Genomic DNA, 23,110 nt, shown 5'->3' on the forward strand with positions numbered 1-23,110 from the left:
TAGCTATTGCAAATGGAATCTGCCAGTTTTCAGCAGCCATGGGTCCCCTGGGGCTCTGAGACCCGGCTGCACACAGGGCCGTATATGGACAGGCCTGGAGCTGGCCAGCAGCCCCCCTCCCAGTGGGCCTCATCTCCACCCTCTTGGTGCGGGTGCCCTGCTCACCCGGCAGGAGCCCTACCTGGTTGAAGCCGGTGGACACAAGGTGTTCCTGGGTACCCGTCCACACCAGCCGACCATCCCTGCTGCTCTCGTGGGCCTGTATGCTCTGGAGGACAAGAGACCGCGCTGAGCGACTGGGGCCTCCTAGGGTGGGCCACCCACCTGAGAGCCTCACAGAGGGCAGGAGAGGCCAGGTCAGTGTCCCCACAGAGGCTAGCTGGGACAGAGGAGACCTCCTATCACTACTGGATGGACCCCAGCCTCCACCGCGGCTGAGGGCAGCTCTGCACACAGAGGGCCGACCCGGCCACCAGGCTCGGGCTCAGTCTCCCTGCTCCTGAGGGGACTGTCAGGCTGCTCTGCTCTGCCCTGCCACAGCGCGGGGCTCAGGGTGGCAGCACGTCCTTGCCCCTGCAGGTGTCCTGGAGGAAGCACTCAGCTGCCAGCTACCATCCCCAGGCTCTGGGGATCCTGTGCCCTCTCGGAACCTCATTTTTCTCACTTGTGAGCAGGGCTCACGTTGCCTGGGCTGCCTACTTCCCAGGGCTGTCCCGAGGATCAACTGCGACTACATGTGAAAGGAGCGGGCCTGCTGCAAATAACCGTGCAAATCAAGGGATTATGACGAGTATTACTGCTGCCTCCCGACGCTGCCAGGGGCCAGGGGAGAGGGCCTGCTGCCAAGCTCTGGGGACCAGTCCCCAGAGAGGGCAGAGAAGTGCCCCTCCTCGCCCTCCTGCAGGGCTGGAGCTGCCAGCAGGAAGGCTCTCTGGGCCCTGGGGAGGAGAAGCAAGGTCACACTGCAGGCGGGCGGCCCCGTCCCCCAGGCCCAGGCGGAGGGGGGGGGAGCCGAGGGGGCTGGAGGAAATGCAAACAGCTCCCTCCCAGTCACCCTGGCCCCTGGAGCCTGAGACGAAAGACCCTGTTACCAAAAATAGCTCACCCCAAACTGTGGCCAGCTTCCTCCAAGCTTCCCACGATCTCCTTGGGAATGAATGAGGGAGGGAGGTGGCCTGTGAGGAGCTGGCCCAGCGCCCCCTCCCCAGCCCGCTGAGGCCGACCCCAGCGTGGGAGACCATCGGAAACAGTTCCGTGTCGTTCAAGGGGCTTTTCTCACTGCTCCCTTCCTACTCGGCCACAGCCAGCACAGGAAGTCGAGGCTAGAGCCTGAGAACCAGGGTCCCATATGCTTCTCTCCACGAAACAGGGGCTGTGGGGTCAGGGCGAGGGTCTGTCCCGCTCTCGTCACCCGAGTCAGTCAGAGGTGTCACGTGGGCTTGCGCCCTCTCACCGGTGTGCAAATATCCCCTGTGTAAGCAGCAAAGCAGATGGCTCGCAAGCACCTGCACACCATTCATTCACTCAACAGACACACGGGGCTCCCACGGGCCAGGCACTGTGCTAGGATCTCAGATGGGGGGCCCACATTTGGGTGAAGCAGGGCTGCTCATTCATTTGTTCTTTCATAATAGGAATATTTGAGCTGCACACTATGGTAGGCACTGGGGACACAGTGAACAAAACAGAAAAGGTCCCCAAACTCAGAATACAAAGTCAGGAGGCAGACGTGAACCAAACAGAAATAACTGTCACCATATGTGATTATGGTGCCCTGAAGGAGTATAGTGGAAGTTCAGGGCACAAGCCCTGGAGTCAGACTTCCTGGGTGAAAACCCTGCCCTGCCACTACCGGCCTTGTCCCAAGATGAGTTACTCAACATCTCTGTGCCTCAGTTTCCTTACCTGCAAAAAGAGCATCGTAATAGGACCTACTTTGGAAGGCTGTTGCAAGGAGTAAGCGCTAGCGCTGGCGGAGCGCCCAGGGCTGTGTCTGGCACATCCCCAATAAGCAGGATGACAGGGCACCATGAGAGTATAATCAAGGGAAGTAGATTTAAGGTGACACTGAGTTAAGACTTGAAGGATTGACACTGAGTTAAGACTTGAAGGTGAGAGCCAGGTGGGAGGACCAGCACCTGTGAAGAATCAGGGCCTGGAGAGCAGCAAGGCCAACACAGCTGGCAGGTGGAGGGCCAGGGAGGGGAGGCGGTGCCATGCCTACAGGGCCATAGGCAGCCATGGAGCATTTTCATCCAGAGGCACAGCTTGGGCCTCGGCCTGTGTCTCCCACCTTCCTATTTCACACATGGAGAAACTGGAGGCCCAGAGAGAAGAAGCCATCTACCCCAAGTCTCCCACCAGGGCAGCTGTCAGCTATTTGAGCCCCCTGCCCCCTCAGGGCTGGGCCCACTGTTATCCTTCTCAATCTGCACAAAAGGGACCAGAGGCGAGGACAGGCACGGAGACAGAGCCACAGCTAGAAGGCAGCAGAGCCTGCACTAGGAGGCGCCCAGGATCCCTGCTGCCCCCCAGGCACCTCGGGTTTCCAGCGAACATCCTGGACGAGCTCACAGGGGCAGAAGCAGTCCCCCGGGCCCAGGCAGTGCTGGGCAGGGCGGCGTGGGCTGGCGAGTCCTGTTCGCCCCACGGCTCTCCACCCGCGCCTTCCGGTCTCTGAGGGCACCGAGGGCAGCAAGGAAGTTGGGACAAAGTAAGAGCTTAGGCTGAGCCCAGTGTGCCCACTGTGGGCACACCCAGCTTAGTTGGCCAGGGGCCAGTGAGCCCCATGGGTGGGGAGGGGTGGCTACTGACCCACTCTCCCCCTTCTATCCCCAGATCATTGCAGTGATGTTCATTTTCAAAAATGACAAGTTCTTTGCTGACCTCGGCGGGACATGGGGAGGAAGAGCTCTCTCTCCAGATACACAGATCCGCATTCTCCTGGGGCAGGGGGGAGGCTGCAGCTGGGACCCAGGTATCCTGCTACCCTGATGCCCCAGCCCTGTCACAGGAGGCCGAGGAGAAGCCACTGGTGGTAATCCTGAGCCTGCAGGCCAGGCCTTGGGGTCTCCCTCTCCCAGGGGACAGCCTTTGTCCCAATAGGCAGCAAAGCTTCCCACTCATGGAGAAGCCCCTCAGTCCCCCCATGTCTCCCCTACACCTGGCCCCAAGAAGAGAACAGGAAGGGCTGAGGCCAGGCAGCGCCTGCCCAGCACAGGGGCGCCAGGAGCAGGCACATACCCGGCATTCCAGCTGCCGTGCAGCCAAATCCCCCTCTCCGTCGCCACGGCAACACTTCCTGTGTAGGGCAGGGCGGCTGGGCTCCTTCCTCCGGTGAGGGGACCTTCTCTGGTGGTAAGACCCCTACCACCCGCCCACAGCCCTCCTCACCAGGCTCAGTTCTGGGCTCCAGACGCTGGCCCCCCCAGGCCTGCCTGAAACACGGGGGTGGTCAGAAGGCACAGGTCCACCTGCCCAGGCCAGAGGTCTGAGGGCTCGTCCCAGGTCCCCTCCGGCCCCTGACGAGGGTGCTGAAGCCTCACCACTCGCTGGGCACCCCCTCAGCTGTGGGCTGCTCCTTCCCTGGCACACCCATGGCTTCAGGCCCTCAGCCACCCCCACCTAGGCTCCGGCAGTGAAGGGGCGGCAGAGGGGCAGAGGGGCTCTGGAATCAGACAGACCGAGCCTGCCTCTGCCATTCAGCTGTGTGACCTTGGAGCAGAAACAACCAAAGGGCCAACTTTACAGGACGTTCAGGAGGGTGGAAGGAGGTCATGTGTGCCAAGGGCCTGGGATGTAATAAATGGTCATAAATGCAATCTAAAAACAAAGCAGGGGTGTGAACAGGAGAGAGCTGCCCAAGCATCCCCTGCTCCACACTCAGGTCGCCAGAGGCAAGGCCCAAGAAAGACAGCGGAGGGAGAACTCCCCAGGCCTCACGGCCCAGCCTCCGGGCTGTGGGGACAGCCATTAGGGCAGGGAGGGCAGAGGCTGGACAGAGGGCAGCGCATCCTTCCCTGACCCCAGCAATGGCCCGCTCTAGTGGGGAAGGAGGATCTCAGGAGAAGGAGCTCCCTGAAGGCCTCTCCCCTTAGCTGGCCCCTCAGCTCACACCAACCCTGGCCGCCAGCAGTGGTTTTCCTAATAGAAGCCAGGTGTGGGCCAGATGCCCTAGGCGGAAGTGGGGGGCAGGGCCATGCAGAGGGCAGCATTCCAGGCCCTGCTGCCCCCGCACCAGCGGGCCGAGCGCAGGCAGAGCTCAGGCACTGTCCCAGCAGCTGGGAGGAGGTGGGAGCCACCCACACTCTTCCCAGGTCCCCTCGGCTCAGAAGCCCCTTCAGGCGGGCTCCCTCCAGAACCAGATCCTTTCCCTCTCTCTTCTAGGAACTTGGAGCCCCTTGGATGGCAGCCACTCGGTCTCCACCTCAGCATCATCACGGTCCTCCCCCAGCTGGAGGAAGAGGAGGAGGAGGAGAAGGAGCAGGAGGGGGAAAGGAAGAAAACGTTCAAGCCGGGAGCTGGTCTGATGTGATGCCCAGTCAGGGCAGGAATGGGGGTGCCAGGTGCTGTGCCCCAGGACCCTGGAGAGGAGAAGGCAACCTGAGAAAGCTGGGGGGCCAGGGCCTCAGTCTCCCTCCTTCGAGCTGAGCCTGGGACCCCCTTTCTGGGCAAAGGCTTGGAGGTCAGCCACAGAAAGCTATGGGGCAACCCACCGCTCACACCTGAGACTCTAACAGCTACCACACCCAGCCACAGGGCTGAGAGGCCACAGCCAGGGTGGGGCTAAAACCACTTCTCTCCAACTTGGTTCACCTGTCAGGATGGGCCCCCTTTTGGTCAGCCAGTCAGAAGTGGAACTGACTGGACTGTCTCAGGCAAAAAGTTGCAACTGGCTACGTGAAGGGGAGTGTGAGAGGGAGAGGGAGGGGGAGGGGGAGGGGGAGAGAGAGAGAGAGAGAGAGAGTGTGTGTGTGTGTGTGTGTGTGTGTGTGTGTGTGTGTGTGTGGAACGAGGCCCCCCACTACTGCTGGTTGGTTTAGGCTGGTGCAGGGGGGTCTGTGATGGGCCTGGGGCTTTGCTGGGGAGCTCTTCCTCTGAGCTGGCAGCAGGACCCTGAACTTCATCTTCCTCAGGGAAGAAGGCTCCTCAGCTTCTATAAAAATCTTTTCAAAAATGTAAAACCCACTCATCTCACTTTCTGCTTAAAACACGTGAATGGCTTCCCACAGCTCAAGTAACAGGCCTTTCACCATGGCCCTGCCTCCCCTCCACACCCCTCACTCAGATGCCTGGAACAAGCTCATCCCACCCCAGCCATCTGCATCACTCAGGCCTCAGTTCTAAGCCAGTTCCCCAGGGAAGCACTAAACCACCCCAGCAAGAGAAGCCCCCCAGCAATGACCCCATGTGTCTGTCTCATTCACCACAGAACATTCTGTGCCTGGCATCAAGCTGCTGTCGAATGAATGAATGATTCTGAATGCCTGTAGCATGAACCCAGGGCCTGGCTTCCCCACTTGAACTCCAAAAAAACCCCACACGCACCCTGTGCACGACCACAGAGCAAACCAAACACGCTCAGTGCCTGGGTCCTGTGGATCTGGCAGGCCCCCCAGCACAGCCCACAGACCCCAGGCACACACTGAGGGTCTGCTGGCTGTGAGACTGTAGGGCTGCAGAGAACGGGAGCTATGTCTTTTTGGCAACTTCATGGCTGGCCTCTGCCGACCGCTCCAGGAAGGGTGGGTGGGGATGAGGGTCTCAAAGGAGAGGAAGTTGGAATCTTAAATTAGCTTCCTGAAGCCACAGGTTGCCTCCACCGAAGGCCTGTGGGCAGCCTGGCTGCACCGCACCCTGTGATCAAAGCCAGGCCCTCCCAGGACCCAGAACACACTTCCCAGAAAGAGCTCTAGCAGCGGGAGGCCACCTCCCAGGGGACCCCTATGCACCCACCGGGCCTTGGCCAGGGGCACGGGTGTGGCAGAACCTGCCTGCCAGGAGGCTGAGCCTGCCCCCGCCTGCACCTGCTGGAGCCGCCGGGGCCCCACCCCACCCTGCCGCCACACAACACACCTGGGAGGCCTCGGGCTTTGCTCTGGGGTCGAAGAGCCGCAGTTGCTTGTCCTGGAAAAGCAGAGAGGAGGAAACAGCGCGATTAGGGTGGGCAGGGTCCCAGGGGGCCAGCCTGTCTCCCCACCCCAGGCTCTGATGGTCCCACCCCCAGTATACAGGGCTGGCATCACAGAGATCACCTCCCCAGCCTGGTTCCTCCTTCTCACCACAGGATGCCCCCTTTTCTGCCCCAGTCACCCACAACAGAGGACTCAGTGACGAGAGTTCACATGTCCTGGGCACCCGCTATGTGTCAGGCATGTTACATGCATGATCTCTCCATCTTTCCAACCACCCATGAAGTGGTGCTATCACCATGACCCCTTCACAGACGGAAAAACTGAGGCCCAGAACCAAACTCTAGGCTACCAACAGCTACATGTGTGTCCGGCCCTGTGCTTAGCCCAGGCCAGAGGGTCTCACAGGACGACGTCATTTCTACACCTACAGAATCTGGCATCTAACCAGGACGACGAGCCTACACATTCTAACCATCACTCAGCACACGGTTACTGATTCAGATTACCCGAGGGTGGGGATGCAAACAGACAAAGAAGAACAAAAGGAACCATACCAAAATAAAATGCCCACAGCTTGTATAAGGACTTTATTTCTGCAGAATAATCTGTGCGTGTGTGTGTATGTACAAACGTATATGCATAAAGAACTGGAGGGGCAGAATCTGCACCTATTGACTATTGACAGGCTTGGCCATGATAAACTGTTATGTGCTGAAAGAAAGATGCAGAGTAACATGGCGTGGTGTGATTCTACAGTAGTAAAGATAAACAAAAATCCCTATATGTCTGACCACATTCCTGAATGTTTTGCAAGTTTGCTGAGCAAGGTCTTGGCCAGCACGGCCATGTGTTCACCCTCGGTACCAGGGGTGGGCAAAGGTGGGGGGTGATTAGCTTTTCCTTTTTACATCTTAGCACAGCTCCACTTTGTTTCAATCAGCATGGATTCATACTTTCATATTTTGGAAAACAATGAACCATCAATGAACAATTGGAATTTGAAATTAAAAACACAATACCATTTACATCAGTACCAAAAAGACTGAAATACTTAGCTATAAATATAACAATATATGTATAAGATCTATACAAGGAATATTACAAACCTCTGATGAAAGAAATCAAAGAACTAGATAAACGGAGAGATACTTCATGTTCATGGATAGGAAGACTCAATATTGTCAAGATGTCAGTTCTTCCCAACTTGATCTATAGATTCAACGCAATCCCAGTGAAAATTCCAGCAAGTTATTTTTGTGGATATCAACAAACTGATTCTAAAGTTTACACAGAGAGCCCAAAGACTCAGAATAGTCAACACAACATTAAAGGAGAAGGACAAAGTTGGAGGACTGATACTACCCAACTTGACTCTAAAGCTGCAGAAATCAAGACAGTGTGGTATCAGCATAAGGACAGACAAACAAATCAAAGGATTAGAATAGAGAGCCCAGAAATAGACCCCCGTAAATATAGGTAACTAATCTTTGACAAAGGGACAAAGGCAATAAAATGGAGAAAAGATAGTCTTCCCAACAAATGGTGCTAGAACAACTGTACATCCACATGCAAAAAAAATGAATCTAGACATAGAGTTTACACCTTTCACAAAAATCAACTCAAAATGGATCATAGACCTAAATGTAAAATGCAAACCTGTAAAACCTCTAGAAGATAGCATAGGAGAAAATCTAGGTGACCTTGGGTTTGGCAATGACTTTTTAGATACAACACCGAAAGTATGATCTACGAAAGAAAAAAATGATAAGCGGGACTTCATTAAAATTATAAAATTCTGGTCTGTGAAAAACACTGTTAAGAAAATGAAAAGACAAGCCACAGAATGGGAGAAAATATTTGCAAAGCACATATCTGAGAAAGGACTTGGATCCAAAATATACAAAGAACACTTAAAAACTCAAAAATAAGAAAACAAACAACCCAATTAAAAAATGGGCAGACTTCAACAGACACCTCACCAAAAAAGATACACAGATGGAAAATGAACATATGAAAAAATGCTTAACATCATATCTCATTAGGGAATTGTAAATTACAACAACAATGGGCTACCACTACACACCTATTAGAATGGCTACAATCCGAAAAACTGACTACACCAAATGCTGATGAGGATGTGGAGCAACAGGAACTCTCATTCATTGTTGATGGGAATGGAAAATGGTGCAACCACCACTTTGGAAGACAGTTTGGCAGTTTCTTACAAAGCTAAAAATACTCTTACCATATGATCCAGCAATTGTGCTCCTAAGTATTTACCCAAATGAGTTAAAACTTATGTCCACATAAATGTTTACAGCAGTTTAATCATAACTGCAAAAACCTGGAAGCAACCAAGATGTTTCTCAATAGATGAATGGATACATAAAATTGGTACATTTGTACAATGGAATATTATTCAGTCATAAAAAGAAATAGCTAAGACCTAAAACCATAAAACTCCTAGAAGAAAACATACGGGAAAAGCTTCAAGACACTGAATTTGGTAATGATTTCTTAGGGATGACACCAAAAGCACAGGGAACAAAAGCAAAAATAGACAAATGGGACTACATTAAACTTAACTTTTGTTCATTAAAGGACACAATCAACACAGTAAAAAGACAACCTATGGAATAGGAGAAAAATATTTGCAAATCATATATCTGATAGGGGGTTAATATCCAGAATATATAAAGAACTCATACAACTCAACAACAAAAAATCAAGTAACCTGATTAAAAAATGGGCAAAGGATTTAAACAGACATTTCTCCAAAGACATAAAAATGACCAAGAAGCATATGAGAAGATGTTCATCATCACTAATAATCAGAGAAACACAAATCAAAACCACAATGAGATATCACCTCACACTCATTAGGACGGCTACTATCAAAAAATCCAGAAGGTAAGAAGTGTTGGTGAGGATGTGGAGAAGTTGGAACCCTTGTACCCTGTAGGTGGGAATGTAAAATGGTGCAGCTGCTATGGAAAACAGTCTGGCAGTTCCTCAAAAAATTAAAAATAGAATGACCATATGATCCAGCAATTCCACTTCTGGGTATATATCCAAAAGAACTGAAAACAGGGTCATGAAGAGGTATTTGCACATCCATGTTCATAGCAGCATTATTCACAATAGCCAAGAGGTGGAGGAACCCCAAGTGTCTGCTGATAGACGAATGGATAAACAAAACATGGAATACACATACACTGAAAAAGGAAACCTTGTCACATACTACAACATGGATGAACCTTGAGGACATTATTCCAAATGAAATAAATATGATTCCACTTATATGAGGTATTTAAAGCAGTTGAATTCACAGATATAGAAAGTAGAATGGGCCGGCCCCGTGGCTTAGCGGTTAAGTGCGCGCACTCCGCTGCTGGCGGCCTGTGTTCAGATCCCAGGTGCACACCGATGCACCAGAGGCTTCTCTGGCCATGCTGAGGCTGAGTCCCACATACAGCAACTAGAAGGATGTGCAGCTATGACATACAACTATCTACTGGGGCTTTGGGGGAAAAATAAATAAATAAATTAAAAAAAAAAAAAAAGAAAGAAAGTAGAATGGTAGTTACAGGGGCTGTGGGGAGGCAGCAAAGGGAAGTTGTTGTTTAATGGGTATAGAATTTCAGTTCTGGAGAACTGTTTCCCAACAATGTAAATAGACTTAACATTACTGAACTGTATACTTAAAAACGGTTAAAATGTTAAATTTTATGATATATTTTTTACCACACACACACAAAAAATAGCCATCAGTCCACAAAAAGACATGGAGGACCCATAAACGCCTATTTCTAAGTGAAAGAAGTCAATCTGCAAAGGCTACACATTGTATGATTCCAACTACATGACGTTCAGGAGAAGGGAAATCTTACAGCGACAGCAAGAAGATCAGCGGCTGCAGTGGTTTGTGGAGATGGAGGGCGGGTGATGAGGTGAAGCACAGGGCACTTTGAGGGTGGAGAAACTACTCTGTATGATGCTGTAATGGTGGGCACATGACATCATGCATCTGTCAAAACCCATAGAACGCACAACATCAAGAGTGAACCCTAATGTAAACGATGGGCTTTAGTTAATGTAGCAACATTTGTTTAACTGTCACAAATGCACTGCACCAAGGCAAGATGGTGGGGGGAGGGAGGATATGCGAACTCTGAGCACCATCTGCCCAGTGTTTCTGCCCGGCCCCCGCCTGGGTGCTTGGGATGCAGAGACAGCAAACAGTCCCTGCCTGGTGCCAAACTCTGTGACCCAAAGGTGGTTACTGGAAACTTCAGGGAGGAACCTGGGCCTGAGTTATACCTCAAAGTACAATCAGAGGCTGTGCTGGGAAGGGAAAGGTATTTGAGGGAGGCAGAACAGCATGAGCAAAGGTGTGGAGACAGGAGCTTGCTGGCATGTGACGTGGAGGCAGAGACAAGGCCATGGGAGGAGACCATGTGGCGGAAATGGAGGGGGCACTGCTGGAGGAGGGAGGGGGCCAGCCCAGAGAGGCCTCGAAAGTCAGGTCTCCCTTGGCAGGCCGGTCCCTTCCTGACACACCTGGTGGGGTCCCGGGGTTCTTGGGTCACTCCCAGCAAAGCCTCCAGCTGCAGATTACGGAGCACCTGCTGCGTGCCAGGCAGGCACCAGGCACGGTCCAGGGCTCAGCTCTGAAGCCCCACTCCACTCCACAGCCTCCGGGTCAGGAGGAGGCTGTTTAGAGACAGACAGAAATCAGACAGATGAGGACAGTGAGGGACACAGGACAGAGACAGGCAGAAGGAATAGTGAGAGACAGAGAGAGGACAGAGAGAAACAGTAAGGGACAGAGAGAGAAACAGAGGCAGTCAGACAGAGAGGGGATGAGAGAGGACAAGGAGAGACAGAGAGGGACAAAGAGGGGACAACTATAGACAGAGCAAAGACAGCAAGGGACAGAGAGAGAACAACTAGAGATGGAGGACAGAGATAGACAGGGCAGTAAGAGACAGACAGCAGATAGTGAGAGACAGAGAGACAGATGATGGGTAAGAGAGCATGCCTCCTGACAGCAAGGGCCACTCCCACCTGGGTGACAGAGCCGCCATGGAGAGCCAGACGGCCTGGGTTTGAATGCCCACTCCACCACTGATGTGCTTTGTGACCTGGGCAAACCTCGGTCACTCGGTAGGAGGAGGATGGTGGCAGCACCTCTCAGGGTAGGAGTCACAGTTCTTGGCACACGGGCACTCCCTAAAGGCAGCTGGGCCACGAGTGCAGGAGTTCAATGTTGGGTCCAGACCAGGGCTCAGACTGGGCACTGGAGGCTGGCCTGGCACTGACGGGGGCCTGTGGGTCCCAGGGCGGATGGGGTGGCAATGGGCTGCCAAGGTGCATGTCCTCACTGTGCTCACAGGCCCAACCGACCACACGGAGTAGGAGCTCAGGGGGCCAAGCCTGGCCATCTGTGAGGCCGGTGCGCCCCCTAGCGGCCGCCTTCCCCTTCCCTCAGCCAGGGGAGCTGGGAGCAGAGCAGGAAGGGACTTCAGTAAGGCCCAGGCCTAGGCCTTGCAGGATAATCAGGGGTCCTGGGAGGCAGAGCTGCTCCAAGGCAGGACGGCAGTCAGAAATAGATGGCCAGGGAGGTGCCCCACCAGGAGAGAGATGGTGCCGAGACAAGGAAGGCTCTGAGGGGAAGCAGAGCGTGATCCACACCCGGCCTGAATCAGGTAGCCCTATGCGCAAACCCAGAGCCTAGCCCACTGACCACTGGCCAAGAAGGGCTCAGGCTCCCTCCTACTGAGGGTGGACCCACCCAGCAGCTGCCCCTACATACTAAGGGCAAACCCATGGGCACCTCCACCCGGCCTGCAGTCACAAGGGGCAGCCTCCCCTCCGGCACCATTCCCTAAGGGTCTCGGTGTTTGCTGTACCCACCCAGGATCCCCAGGCACCCCTCTTTACAGCAGAGGAGGGCGGCAGTGGCGGCAAGATCATGGTGCCTACCTAGCTCTTGCTGACAGGTGACGGCAACTCCCTGTGAGGACAGCATTCTCCTCTAGGACGCCACACCCAGATCAACAGCATCCTGTGGGTCAGGGAACAGGGTGGGGGTGGGGGTGGGGGCCTCTCCTCTTGGCACCACTCCAGCGACCGACTCAGGAAATCTGGGCTTTTCATCCTCATGACTTTAGGCTCTCTGGGTCTAGAGGGGACAGGACTGTTCCACTGGACTCTGAGCTGTGTCCACTCACAGTGGCCTGGTCACACTAGCTCTTCCTCCCGAAACACACCCGCAGGCAACACCCATGCCAGCAGGAGGCGGCAAGACACAACGGGGTACTCTGTGACCAATTCTGATAGTAAACGGGGGCTCAGACCCCTCAGGGAGGAGGAGCTGGACCAGCACACCAGTGAAGCCCCTCAACGACCAGCAGGGGGCCGGCCCAGGGTGAGAGCCCAGCACCAGCTGCATGGGGGGCTCCTCCCACCACCTTTCCTCCTGTAAGATTCCAGCCAGACCCTGGAAAAGCTGTCCTCAGGGGTAAACTTATGACAAGGAGCAAGTGGTCCCAGCAGCACTAGGGGGCTGCAGTGGATAAGGGGTTTGCGACGGGGTACTCCGTCACCACTGTGCTGAGGGCTCGTAGCTACATACCCTCCTGGCACTGGTGCCCACAGGTACACCCATGTCCAATGACCGGTCAGTGTGGGAACAGGGCCTGGCCCCCTTGCCTCAACGTGGGACAGCTCCCTCGAACCTCCCCAGTAAACCCCCTGCACACAATCCCCGGACCTGACACCCTCCTCCCCGGGGTTCCACGTCCTCAGATGCTCCACCACCACCCAGGAAGTCACTCTCGCCTCCTTCTCCCTGCCCATGTCCAGTCACCGAAGCCCGGCGCCTGCGCTGCCCCCTCTCCTAGGGGGCTGAACTGCTCCTCACCGTGTCCCCACGTCCCCTCTTGCCCTGCCGCTACTATGCCATCCGATCACACATCCCCCCACAACACCCCCCACACACGGTGCCCAAAGCTCTCAGAACACCAGGGTGCCTCACGCGCCCATACCTGGCCTCAGCCCACCCTGCCCACCCCCTTGCCTGTAGCTCCCCCTGCCGGCACTCCTCAGCTGGCTCCTCCCAAAATGGCAGGAACCCCTGGGAGATGTCCCTGCCTCCTAATCGATCCCTTTGAAGCCTTGTCAAAACCAGACTTAACCATGCTGGGGGGCTCTGGGGTTCACACCAGTCCCCAGCTCTGGGGAAGGGAGGCACCTCTGGCTGCACCACAGGAGGTGACCCATGTCAAGCACCCAGATACCCACTCCTCAGAAATCCGGGCTGGGGTGGGGGACTGGAGGCGGGAAACAGGGGGCAGAGGACACAAGGCTCAGAGAAGTCACCTCCCTCCAGGCCGCGGCCTAAGGATGGGGTGGTCAGCAGGGTGCTCTCACCGGGAGGCAGTCCAGCCACGCGGCCTGAGTCAGCTCTAACAGAGGTGGCCCCCAGGCTTCCTTCCTCCCTCTCATGCAGGCTGATCTGTGTGAGGGCCACTGACAACAGTCTCTGCTCACAACAGTCAGAGAGTGTGGAGAGCACACCTGCCCCTCCAGTGAGGACGCTGCCCCCATCTGCCCACGGCTGCTCCATTACTGGTGAAACCACGGCACCTTCCTGCCACCCTCCTGCCACAGCCCCGGCTGTCACATGGCTGTGATCCCTGCAGGCACCCACTGGAGCTGTGAGGCCAAGCAGCAGCAGGCAGCCCAGAGCCAGGGCCCTGCCTCGGGGGCCAGGGCTTTCCCTGCACTTCTGAGCGGACTCAGCCCTGTGGGACCAGCACCCCTAAGGGGTCCATTTCCAGGTGAGGAGCGCAGGCCCAGAGGGTGGGACTGCTTGCCCAGGGGCACACATGGGACACATGAGTCTCCTCCCAAAGCCCAAGCTGGAGCTCACAACCTCCACAGAACAGCCCCAGGGGAGCTGGCATTTCTCCCCTGGAAAGCAGCTGGCCAATATGCACCAACCACCCTAAAAATCTTTGTAGCCTACATGCCTGCAATGTCCCTGATAGGCATCTAGGCCCCAGGCCTAGTTCTACAAATGGTTTTACTGAACATGGCCTCTCCCATCATTTACATGTCTGTGGCTGCTGCGCTGTTACAAGGCGGCGCTGACAGAGACAGCGTGGCCTGCAAAACCCAAAGTATTTACCCCTTGGCCCTTTACAGAAGAAGTATGCCAGCCCCTGCTCTAGGTTAAGAAAGTCACGTAAAAGACAAGAAAAAAAATCTATATACAAATACATTCAAACATTACAACTTATAACACAGTGACAAAAAAGTGGAAGTAACCCACATGTCTGACAATAGGGGCTTGACTGAGTAAACTGATAAGTCTATACAATAAAGTATTTCCTGTGACACGTTAAATTTTTGATGAACTGGGGAAAACGTTTATTATGCTGAACAAAAAAATGCAGGATAGAGTAACATAGTGAGTATGATTTCAACATATAAGGATGCTGGGCCAGCCCTGTGGCCTAGTGCTTAAGTTTGGCGCACTCAGCTTTGGTGGCCAGGGTTCAGTTCCCAGGCGCAGATCTATACCACTTGTTGGCAGCCATGCTGTGGCAGCAACCCACATACAAAAGAGAGGAAGACTGGCACAGATATTAGCTCAGGGAGAATCTTCCTCAAGCAAAAAGAGGAAGACTGGCAACAGATGTTAGTTCAGGGTGAATCTTCCTCAGCAAAAAAAAAAAAAAAAAAAAGACAAGACAAAGATACCTAGGAAAAGCTCAGAAAGAAAGACATCAAAACGGTGATAGGGGGCCGGCCCTGTGGCTTGGTGGTTAAGTGCACGCGCTGCAATGCTGGTGGCCCGGGTTCGGATCCCGGGTGTGCATTGAGGCACCACTTCTCCGTCCATCCTGAGGCCGAGTCCCACATACAGCAACTAGAAGGATGTGCAGCTATGACATACAACTATCTACTGGGGCTTTGGGGGGAAAAAATTAAATAAATAAAATCTTTAAAAAAAAAAAAAAAAAAAACGGTGATAGGCAATGCCTGTGGGAGAAAGGATGACTGGTGATTTTTTTTCTTGTTTCTTTATTTTTTCACTGCTCTCCAAAATTTGTAAAACAAGCACAATTTACCGTTCTTTGGTGATCATAAAGTAAAACCCTACCGTGATGATCTCCTTCCCTGCTCCCCCTCTGTCTCTCTCCCTCACACATACACCATGGAAACACAAGGCAAAGAGGGTTTCTCAGGGGAAGGGAGGCCATGGCCCAAAGGCAGGACTCTTTCCAGGCTGGTCCCTCTGCCTGGGGTGCCTATCCCCTCCTCCTCAGGAGGGCATCCCCACACCTCACTGTCCTTGGGAAGCTGTGCTCACCAGTGCTACCAGGCCATGGCTATGTGACTGTGATGCCCAAGAGCAGGGGCTCCTTGGGGGTCAGGAGCCCGATCTTATTTACCTCTTGACCCTGGAGAGCAGGCCAATGTCTGGAACCTACTGTTTAATGAACCAAACGGAGGGGGAAAAGTTGATAAAAGACTGGGAAATGGGGCTTCTAAGAAGGCAGAGAAAAGAAGAGGAAGCTTGAAATAGGATCCCCGAAGTATGTAGATCCCACATTTCTCCTTCAGAGGAGTCCCCACCGCTCACCCTCCTGGCCAGCTCCTTCCCCCACCCCTTCCCGCCACACTTTCCAGAAGAGCCCTCGGAGGCTCTCTTTCTTCACCTTCCACCTGTCCGTCACAGGTGGCTTGAGGATGCAGCACACCCCAAAAGGTCCTGAAGGTCGTCCATGTCCCCAAATCCAACAGGTACGTGTCATCCACCTCTTAACAGACTTGCCCTGGCGGTCCCCGCCATCTCCCTGGGGAAACCCTCTCGCCCTGGGTCTCAGGGCGCAGACAGCCAGCCCTGTCTCAGCTTCCTTCTTTCCACCAGGCAGCTCCTTCTGTCTCCCTTGCAAGTCCCATCCTTCCTCCCTACTCACTCTACCACCCTCTTCTCATGTCCGTCTCTCCCACTTGGGTGCACTGCCCAGCCCTCCACAGGTACCATATAAACACAGATGACACCTGCACTTCCACCTGCAGCTCAGATCGCTGCCCAGAGCTCCAGTCCATGGACTCAAGTGACACCTCCACTTGGAGATTCCAGGTACCCCCAACTCAGCAGGCCCACAACCATAGCCAGGAGCAGCCCATCTCGGTGGCAGGCCTCTCCCGCAGCCTGTAACCCACAAGCTGGCCTCATGACCCCCCACTCCTCACTCCAGCCCACCACCAACCCCACGGCTCTCTCCTCCCCAAGTCTCCCAAGTCGGCCCCCTCTCTGTCTGCACCACCCCTGGCCCAGGACGCTCCGTCTCCCCTGGATGTTGTCCCCACCTTCATTTTCAAATACCACCCACCTCTGTAATGCTCTGTCCACAGCGCAGCTGCAGAGCTTTCAAAATGCAAATCTGCTCACCTTACACCACGGCCCGGCCCCTCTGGCTATAAATGCTCCAGTGCTTTCCATTGCTTCTATGGTAACAAGTACAACCCTGTGCAAGCGACTAGGGTATGCGCACCCTGTTCTCTGCACCCAGCACCCCACCCCTCCGTGCTGCACCCCGGGGCCTGCCCTGCACCTGCAGCTCCTTCTGCAGCGTGCTTTCCCTGCCCCACACCATCAACCCTCCCTTCTGAGCCCCTGCCAAGGCCAAACCTCCCCCGGCCTCTCCAACCAGCTCAAAGCACATCAGGTCCCGCTTTCAGAGCCCATGTCACGGGTCACAGTTATCCTTTCATCTGTACGATCTCTTGACCCATGTCAGCACCCCACCAGCATGGCACCAGATGGGCACAGGGTCTGGCGTTAGCAAGGACCTTGAGGCCTGCTGACTGGATGTGAGGGCTAGCACAGTACCATGAGTATGGATGCTGCTTAACACGACCCTGGCGGAAAGGCAGGCAATCTGGACAAAGCAGACAGGCAGCCAGGTGAGGCTGGCTGAAGGTGGGACAGGAGCCAAATCACACAAACCAGGGCCCAGTAGGGCCAGTGTGGGGCTTTACTTGGGTCCCCATCTGATAGGGACTCCAGGCTCTGGTACCAAGGTGGCGTGGGGGCCAGATGCAGGTGTGAGCCAGAAGATGTGAGGGCAGCTGAGGTGGGGGAGTTTGGGGGCTCACAAATGCCCATCCTGACCTCTGTCCTCTTCTGCCCCATAAGTACCCCCAAGCCTGACAGGTACAGCCCAGGACGTGTGCTCTGCAACATGATGGCCCCATGCAGAGCCAGGCATAACTCAGGCTCCCCGCAGGCACTTACTCAAGTCTCACTGCCATCTTCTTACCTTGCACGTTGTGCCCACCAGGGCTCCATCCCGGCTCCAGGCAGCGCCCTGCACCAGGTCCCCATGGGCCACCAGCTCTGCAGAGAAGCAGCCAAAGTCAGGAAGGGGTCCAGGGTCCCCCACCCCATCCCAGGTTATGAGGGCACCAGGGAAGCACGTGCTGATGGGCCTGGCTTGGGGTAACTCCCCAGGGCAGAAGCAGCAGCTGCAAGGGTCCCTTTCAGGAGGGAGAAGTAAGGGCAACAGCTCCTTCTAGACATGCTTCACTGCACCTGGGAGCGTCTTCCTTCAGCCCTGCCCTCGTCAGGCCACGCTTCCACTCAAAAACCTTCTGAGGCTCCCTGCTCCTCGGCCTGGCTCTCACTTTCCACCCATGCTCACTTCCAGACACTCACCAACACCCCCCAACCGGATTATGCCAGTCTACAGATGTGTCACACACACTCCGGCCCCGGGTCTCTGCTCAGGCCATCCCCACTCCTCTTTCAGTGTGATGGTTTTAAAATGTGTCCAAAATTCTTTGACACTCCTCCTGTTATAGGCTGAATCGTGTCCCCTCCAAAAGATGCTGAAGTCCCTCAGCACCTGTGAATGTGACCTTATTTGGAAACAGAGTCTTTGTAGATGATCAGGTTAAGCTGATGTGATTAGAGTGGGTCCTAACCCAACATGACTGGTGTTCTTTTGAAAAGAGAAACTGGACACAGAGATAGACATGCACTGAAGGAAGATGATGTGAAGACACAGGGAGAAGACGGCTGTCTATAAGCCAAGGAATGCCTGAGGCTACAGAAGCTGGGAGAGAGGAATAGAACAGATTCTCCCTCACAGCCTCAGAAGGCACCAACCCTGCCAACACTTTGATTTCAGAATTCTGGTCTCCAGAATTGTGAGATGATAAATTTCTGTTATTTTAAGCCACTCAGTTTGTGGTACTTCATTAGAGCAGCCCTAGGAAACTAACATACCTTCCCTTCAAAACATGGAGCCCAATTCCCCTCCTCTTGAGCGTGAGCAAGACTCTGACTCGCTTCTAACAAAGAGAATTTGGTGAAAGCAATGGTATGTGACTTCCAAAGCTAGGTCATAAAAGGTGCTGGGGCCTCCTCCTTGCTCTCTCTCTTGGATTGTTCACCAGGGGAAGCTGGCCGCCATGTTGGGACGGCACTCAAGTGGCGGCCCATGGAGAGGCCCACATTGCAGGGAACTGAGGCCTCCTGCCCTCGGCCAACACCGTGTGAGTGAACCATGTTGGAAGGACATCCTTCCGCCCCAGTCAAGCCTTCAGATGAGGGCACCCCAGCCAATGTCTCGACTGCAACCTCACAAGAAACTCTGAGCCAGAACCACCCAGCTAAACCACTCTCAAATTCCTGACCCTCAGGAACTGCGAGATAATAAATGTTTACAGTTGTCTTAAGCCTCTACACTTTAGGGTAATTTGTTCTGCCACAATAGATAACTACTATGCCAAGATTTACTCCCCTGGGGTTAATCCCAGCCCTGCCACCTACTTGCACCATGGCTCTGGCCAAGTTATTTAACTTCACCTGTTACCTGGGAATGGCAACACCCCCCAGTGGAACTGCTGTGCTGTGCTGAAGAGCCATGAAGCTCTCAGCACAGTGCCGGGCACAAAAGAAGGGCTTGAGAGATGGTTGTTACAGCTGGAGTGACTCCCTAATGACATACTGCCTGGTGACCTTCACCTCTGCTTCAAGGGTGAGGCTGGTCTCCTGGACTACAGCAGTTCTCTGGGGACAAGGCCTGCACCTTGTAGTTCATGTCTCTTGTGGCACAAGATGACTCCGTGGCAGGCACTGGCTGAGTTCTCAGTAACTGATGCTGTCAGGAGGGACCCTTGAGATACCCAGTTATGCTACTGACAGCTCTTGGTCCCAGCCTCAGAGGTAGGGACATCACCACGGTGAGCTTGACCCAGCCTGGACACTCTGTACAGCCCTGTGGGGCAAGTTCGTCCCTCAACTCTCTGAGCTTCATGTCTTTACCCTAAATGGGGATGAGCATGTCAAAGATGACTCTGCAGAAAGGACTCCGTGACGCTACCATGGAAAACACCTGGGCTCAGCTGTGGGTCACACTGCAGGGTCAGAACCATTCAAATACTGAGAAATCTGACTCAAAGTTGTCATCCTCTATGTGTGGTCTGAATGTTGGTGTCCCCCCAAAATTCATATGTTGAAACCTAACCCAAACTGTGATGGAATTTGGAGGCAGGGCCTTTGGGAGGTGATTGGGGCTTGAGGATGAAGCCTCATAGGTGGGACTAGTGCCCTTATAAAAGAGACCCCAGAGAGCTCCCTTGCCCCTGCCTCCAGGTGAGGACACAGTGAGAAGATGGCCACCTATAACCAGGAGGCAGGCTCTCACCAGACACTGAGTCTGCTGGTGGCCTGATCTTAGACTCCCAGCCTCCAGAACTGTGGGAAATAAATTCCTGTTGTTTATAAGCCACCCAGTCTATGGTACTTTGTTATAGCAGACAAAATGGACTAGGACAAGCTACCCTGGGAAAATGAGAGAAGCATGTTGCGGGGGTGGGGGCTGTAAGACAGCAAAATCTTCATCTCCCAGGGCAGAAGTCAGTGGTTTGTTTTCAAAACTAAAATGACATACAATCAAGAAATAACAGTATAAGGAAGTTATTTAGACATATGGAGGAAAAAGCAGATAAAATAGCTAAGCGAGATGAAAACAGATGCCTATGGGAAGTGGGGAGGAATCGGGCGTTTGTAAGGAGCCTTGCAGAATCTTACCACAGTGTATACTATGTACATGTGAAACTTTGATACATATTTAAAACTCACGTTACCACAAACAAAAACAAAGAAACAAAGTGCTGTCCAGACCGGGGCTGCCCAGGAGGAGCCAGCCCACTCGGCCGGCCGTACCTGTGAGGGGCTGCCGCTTGGCGACGTCCCAGACCTTCACGACCGTGCCCGCCGCGCTCACCAGGATGCCGTCCACAGTGGGGTGGAACTGCAGCACCTCCACCTGCACGTCCACAGGGCCCAGCACAAGCCCAGGCCCCGAGGGCAGCGCCTGGCCGGGGGCTGGCAGCCGCCACAGTTTCACCTGCGGGAAAGAGCAGTCTGTGAGCTGTGAGGACTGGGAGGCTGCCCCCAGCCAGCTTTGCCCGGGACTGCCTGGACCCCAGGGGTATCCCATGTCGGGGAAGGGAGGGGAACCCTGCTCAGGATCACAGCGTGTGGCTAGAGGCTGGGAGGAGGACATGACTAGGGGGAGCCGAGGGCACTGCTCCATCTCCTCAGGCCTCCCACACCGCCCCAGCCCTGCTCTCCTTAGGCGGCCAAGCAGCAGAACAGGTCACGGCGATGGCTCCGGGCAAGTGCACGGGAGCACCTGGGAGCCAATGCAGGTTGAGGAACTGAGAAAGTCTGGGCTAGCCCAGCCTTGAAAGCCTGCAGAGGGGCCAGAGGGCCCGAGGGCCCTGGAAGGGAGCGGGAGGGGCTGTACTGGGAGAGAGCAGGGCCCGGGGGGCCTCCTGAGCCCCTAAGGAGGGGTGGGAGGGGCATCAAGCAGCTCTTCCAATGGCTCCACTCACCGTCCTGTCAGCTGAGCCCGTGGCCAGGAGGAAGTCATCAAAGGGAGAGAGGTCCAGGTCTGTGACCAGGTCTGCAGGAGAGCAAAGGCTGACAGAGGTCCAACAAGAACCCGCCAGAATGTCCTGTTTCCATCCCAATGTGATCTCTCCCCAAGGCCGGGAATCACAGCCCGGAGCTTCTGAGGTGACACCTCTGCCCACATCTCAGCAAGCTAAAAGTCCGAGAAGTAGGGCACCTCTGGAAACCATGGGCAAACGGCACAGGCCCTTGCCTGTGACAGATGTCCCTGAGAGCCCTGCAGACCCAGGGTGGCCAAGGGCCCAGCATTGGGAGGTCAGTGGGATGACAGGCAGGAAGCTCCTCAGTTACCAGGCACCCACATTCGCCCCAAATCCAGAGCCCAGCCCGGGTGAATGAACACAAGTGCCAGCCCAGCTCTGGGCCCACAAGAGATTCAAAAACAGGACAGACGCCACCAGCTCTAAGAGATCCTCACCACCTCCAAGGGGAGACACACACCTCTCTGCAGACACAGCAAGAGGCCAACTGGGCAAGCGGGGTGGCACCCCTAGGGCAGGGGTCAGGGTAGCCTTCATGGAGTGGGCATGGTGGGCCCTGGAGGATGTGGAGGGCTGGTACGTGTTAGGACATCAGGGAGGCGGGGGCTGGGGTGACACGCCCAACCTAGTTCTTTACCCTTCGATTCTTCCCCAAGCCAGGGCTGACTGGTCCGTGGGAGTGCACCTGACCCAAGAACAAGCAGCCAGCTTTTCTCTTAAGGGACTTAAACCTGGAATGGGAAGGCCTAGGGACTGGCCTAGGTGCAGGGCAGCCAGCAGGGAGGGAGCCATCAGCTCCCATGCCACGACCCTCTTGAGACCTATGTGTCCAGCTGCTCCTCCAGTTCTGGAAGCTTCCCAGAAATCTTCCAATAAATCCCTTCCTGGCTTAAGCAAGCTGGAGTTGGTCTCAGTTCTTTGCAACCAAAGAACCTGAACTGCTCAGCCCTAGGGGGGGCAGGAGGGGAGGTAGGGGGCGTACAGAGTAAGTCAGAGCCTAGAGAGGAAATGAGGCTGGTGGTTTTGGGGGATAGAGATGAGGCCAGGGCTCGGGTGTGGAGGGTGGCAGGGGATGTGAGCAGGATGGCAAGACCCGCATTACCAGAGAAAGGAGCACAGCGACCATCCCCACTGCCTGCCTCCCCACGGGGCCAAGCAGGTATGCTTTCCTCCCAGGTCAGAGCCGAACCCTGGGCATCCCGCCCCAGAGGAGCAAAGAAGAGAAGAGGCGGACAAGGGGCACCCCCGGGACAGCCCTGGCCTGGACTCCTAGGTGCAGAAACCCTGCACCCCACCCTGCAGGCTCTACACTGGACAGGGCAGGGCCCAGGCCAGGTGCAGTAGTACAGCTCCCCTGAGGGAATGAGAAGCAGTGATGTGGCCAATCTGAGTGCCCAGCTGTGCTGGCAGGCTTGTGTCCTTTATGTGCATGTCTCTCACCAAATCCTCACAACAACCTGTCAGGATGGCATTGTGGCATCATCCCCAACTGGAAGACGAGGGCACAAGGACAGAGAGGTTAAGTAACTTGCCCAGAGCTGCACAGCTAAGAAGGGGCGAGGATGAGGTTCAGGCCAGCAGTCTGACTTTAGAACCTACCACCTCAGTCCAACACTGCCTTTCCCAAATCGGAGGATGCCCCCAGCCACCACCCCACAGCCCAGATGTGCACAGCCCAAACGCTCTCTAGATGCTTCCCTGCCCTCTGCTCCCCTGCGTGGCTGGGCGGAAGGGCTACTGAGAGGCACAAGGTGCCCCTGAAGGCAGGGCCCCCCGAAGGCAGGGCAATAGCCAGAGCTCAGCCCCCCGCAATCCTCCCACCACTGGCACCTAAGAGGGCAGAATGGCATCTGGTGCCTCGAGGACAGGTTCTGAGGTAACTGGAGCTCAGCTACCCTGAGAACAGCTCCTTGGCAAGGCCATTCCTGCAGGGAGAGGCTCTGAATAGTTGGAGCCACAGTGAGGCTACAATTCGCCAACAGAAGCCT

The 23,110-nt window shown here is 54.8% G+C and overlaps 1 protein-coding gene across 3 annotated transcripts in view; it reads right to left on the reverse strand.

Moving 5' to 3' along the window:
• CORO7 (coronin 7) overlaps positions 1-23,110 on the reverse strand; it is a 58,707-nt gene that overhangs the window by 30,147 nt on the left and 5,450 nt on the right. For all 3 annotated transcript variants that reach the window (XM_087449552.1, XM_087449553.1, XM_087449554.1), the window contains exons 4-8: positions 21,063-21,133; positions 20,389-20,572; positions 17,477-17,553; positions 6,076-6,126; positions 182-268 (exon numbers count right to left, since the gene is read on the reverse strand). In XM_087449552.1, the coding sequence (XP_087305678.1) occupies positions 182-268; positions 6,076-6,126; positions 17,477-17,553; positions 20,389-20,572; positions 21,063-21,133 (470 nt within the window). The remainder of the gene's footprint in view (positions 1-181; positions 269-6,075; positions 6,127-17,476; positions 17,554-20,388; positions 20,573-21,062; positions 21,134-23,110) is intronic.

The sequence above is a fragment of the Ceratotherium simum genome, chromosome 26 (assembly GCF_057802395.1).
Source record: "Ceratotherium simum simum isolate JZ-2026a chromosome 26, ASM5780239v1, whole genome shotgun sequence".
NCBI classification, from domain to species: Eukaryota; Metazoa; Chordata; class Mammalia; order Perissodactyla; family Rhinocerotidae; genus Ceratotherium; species Ceratotherium simum.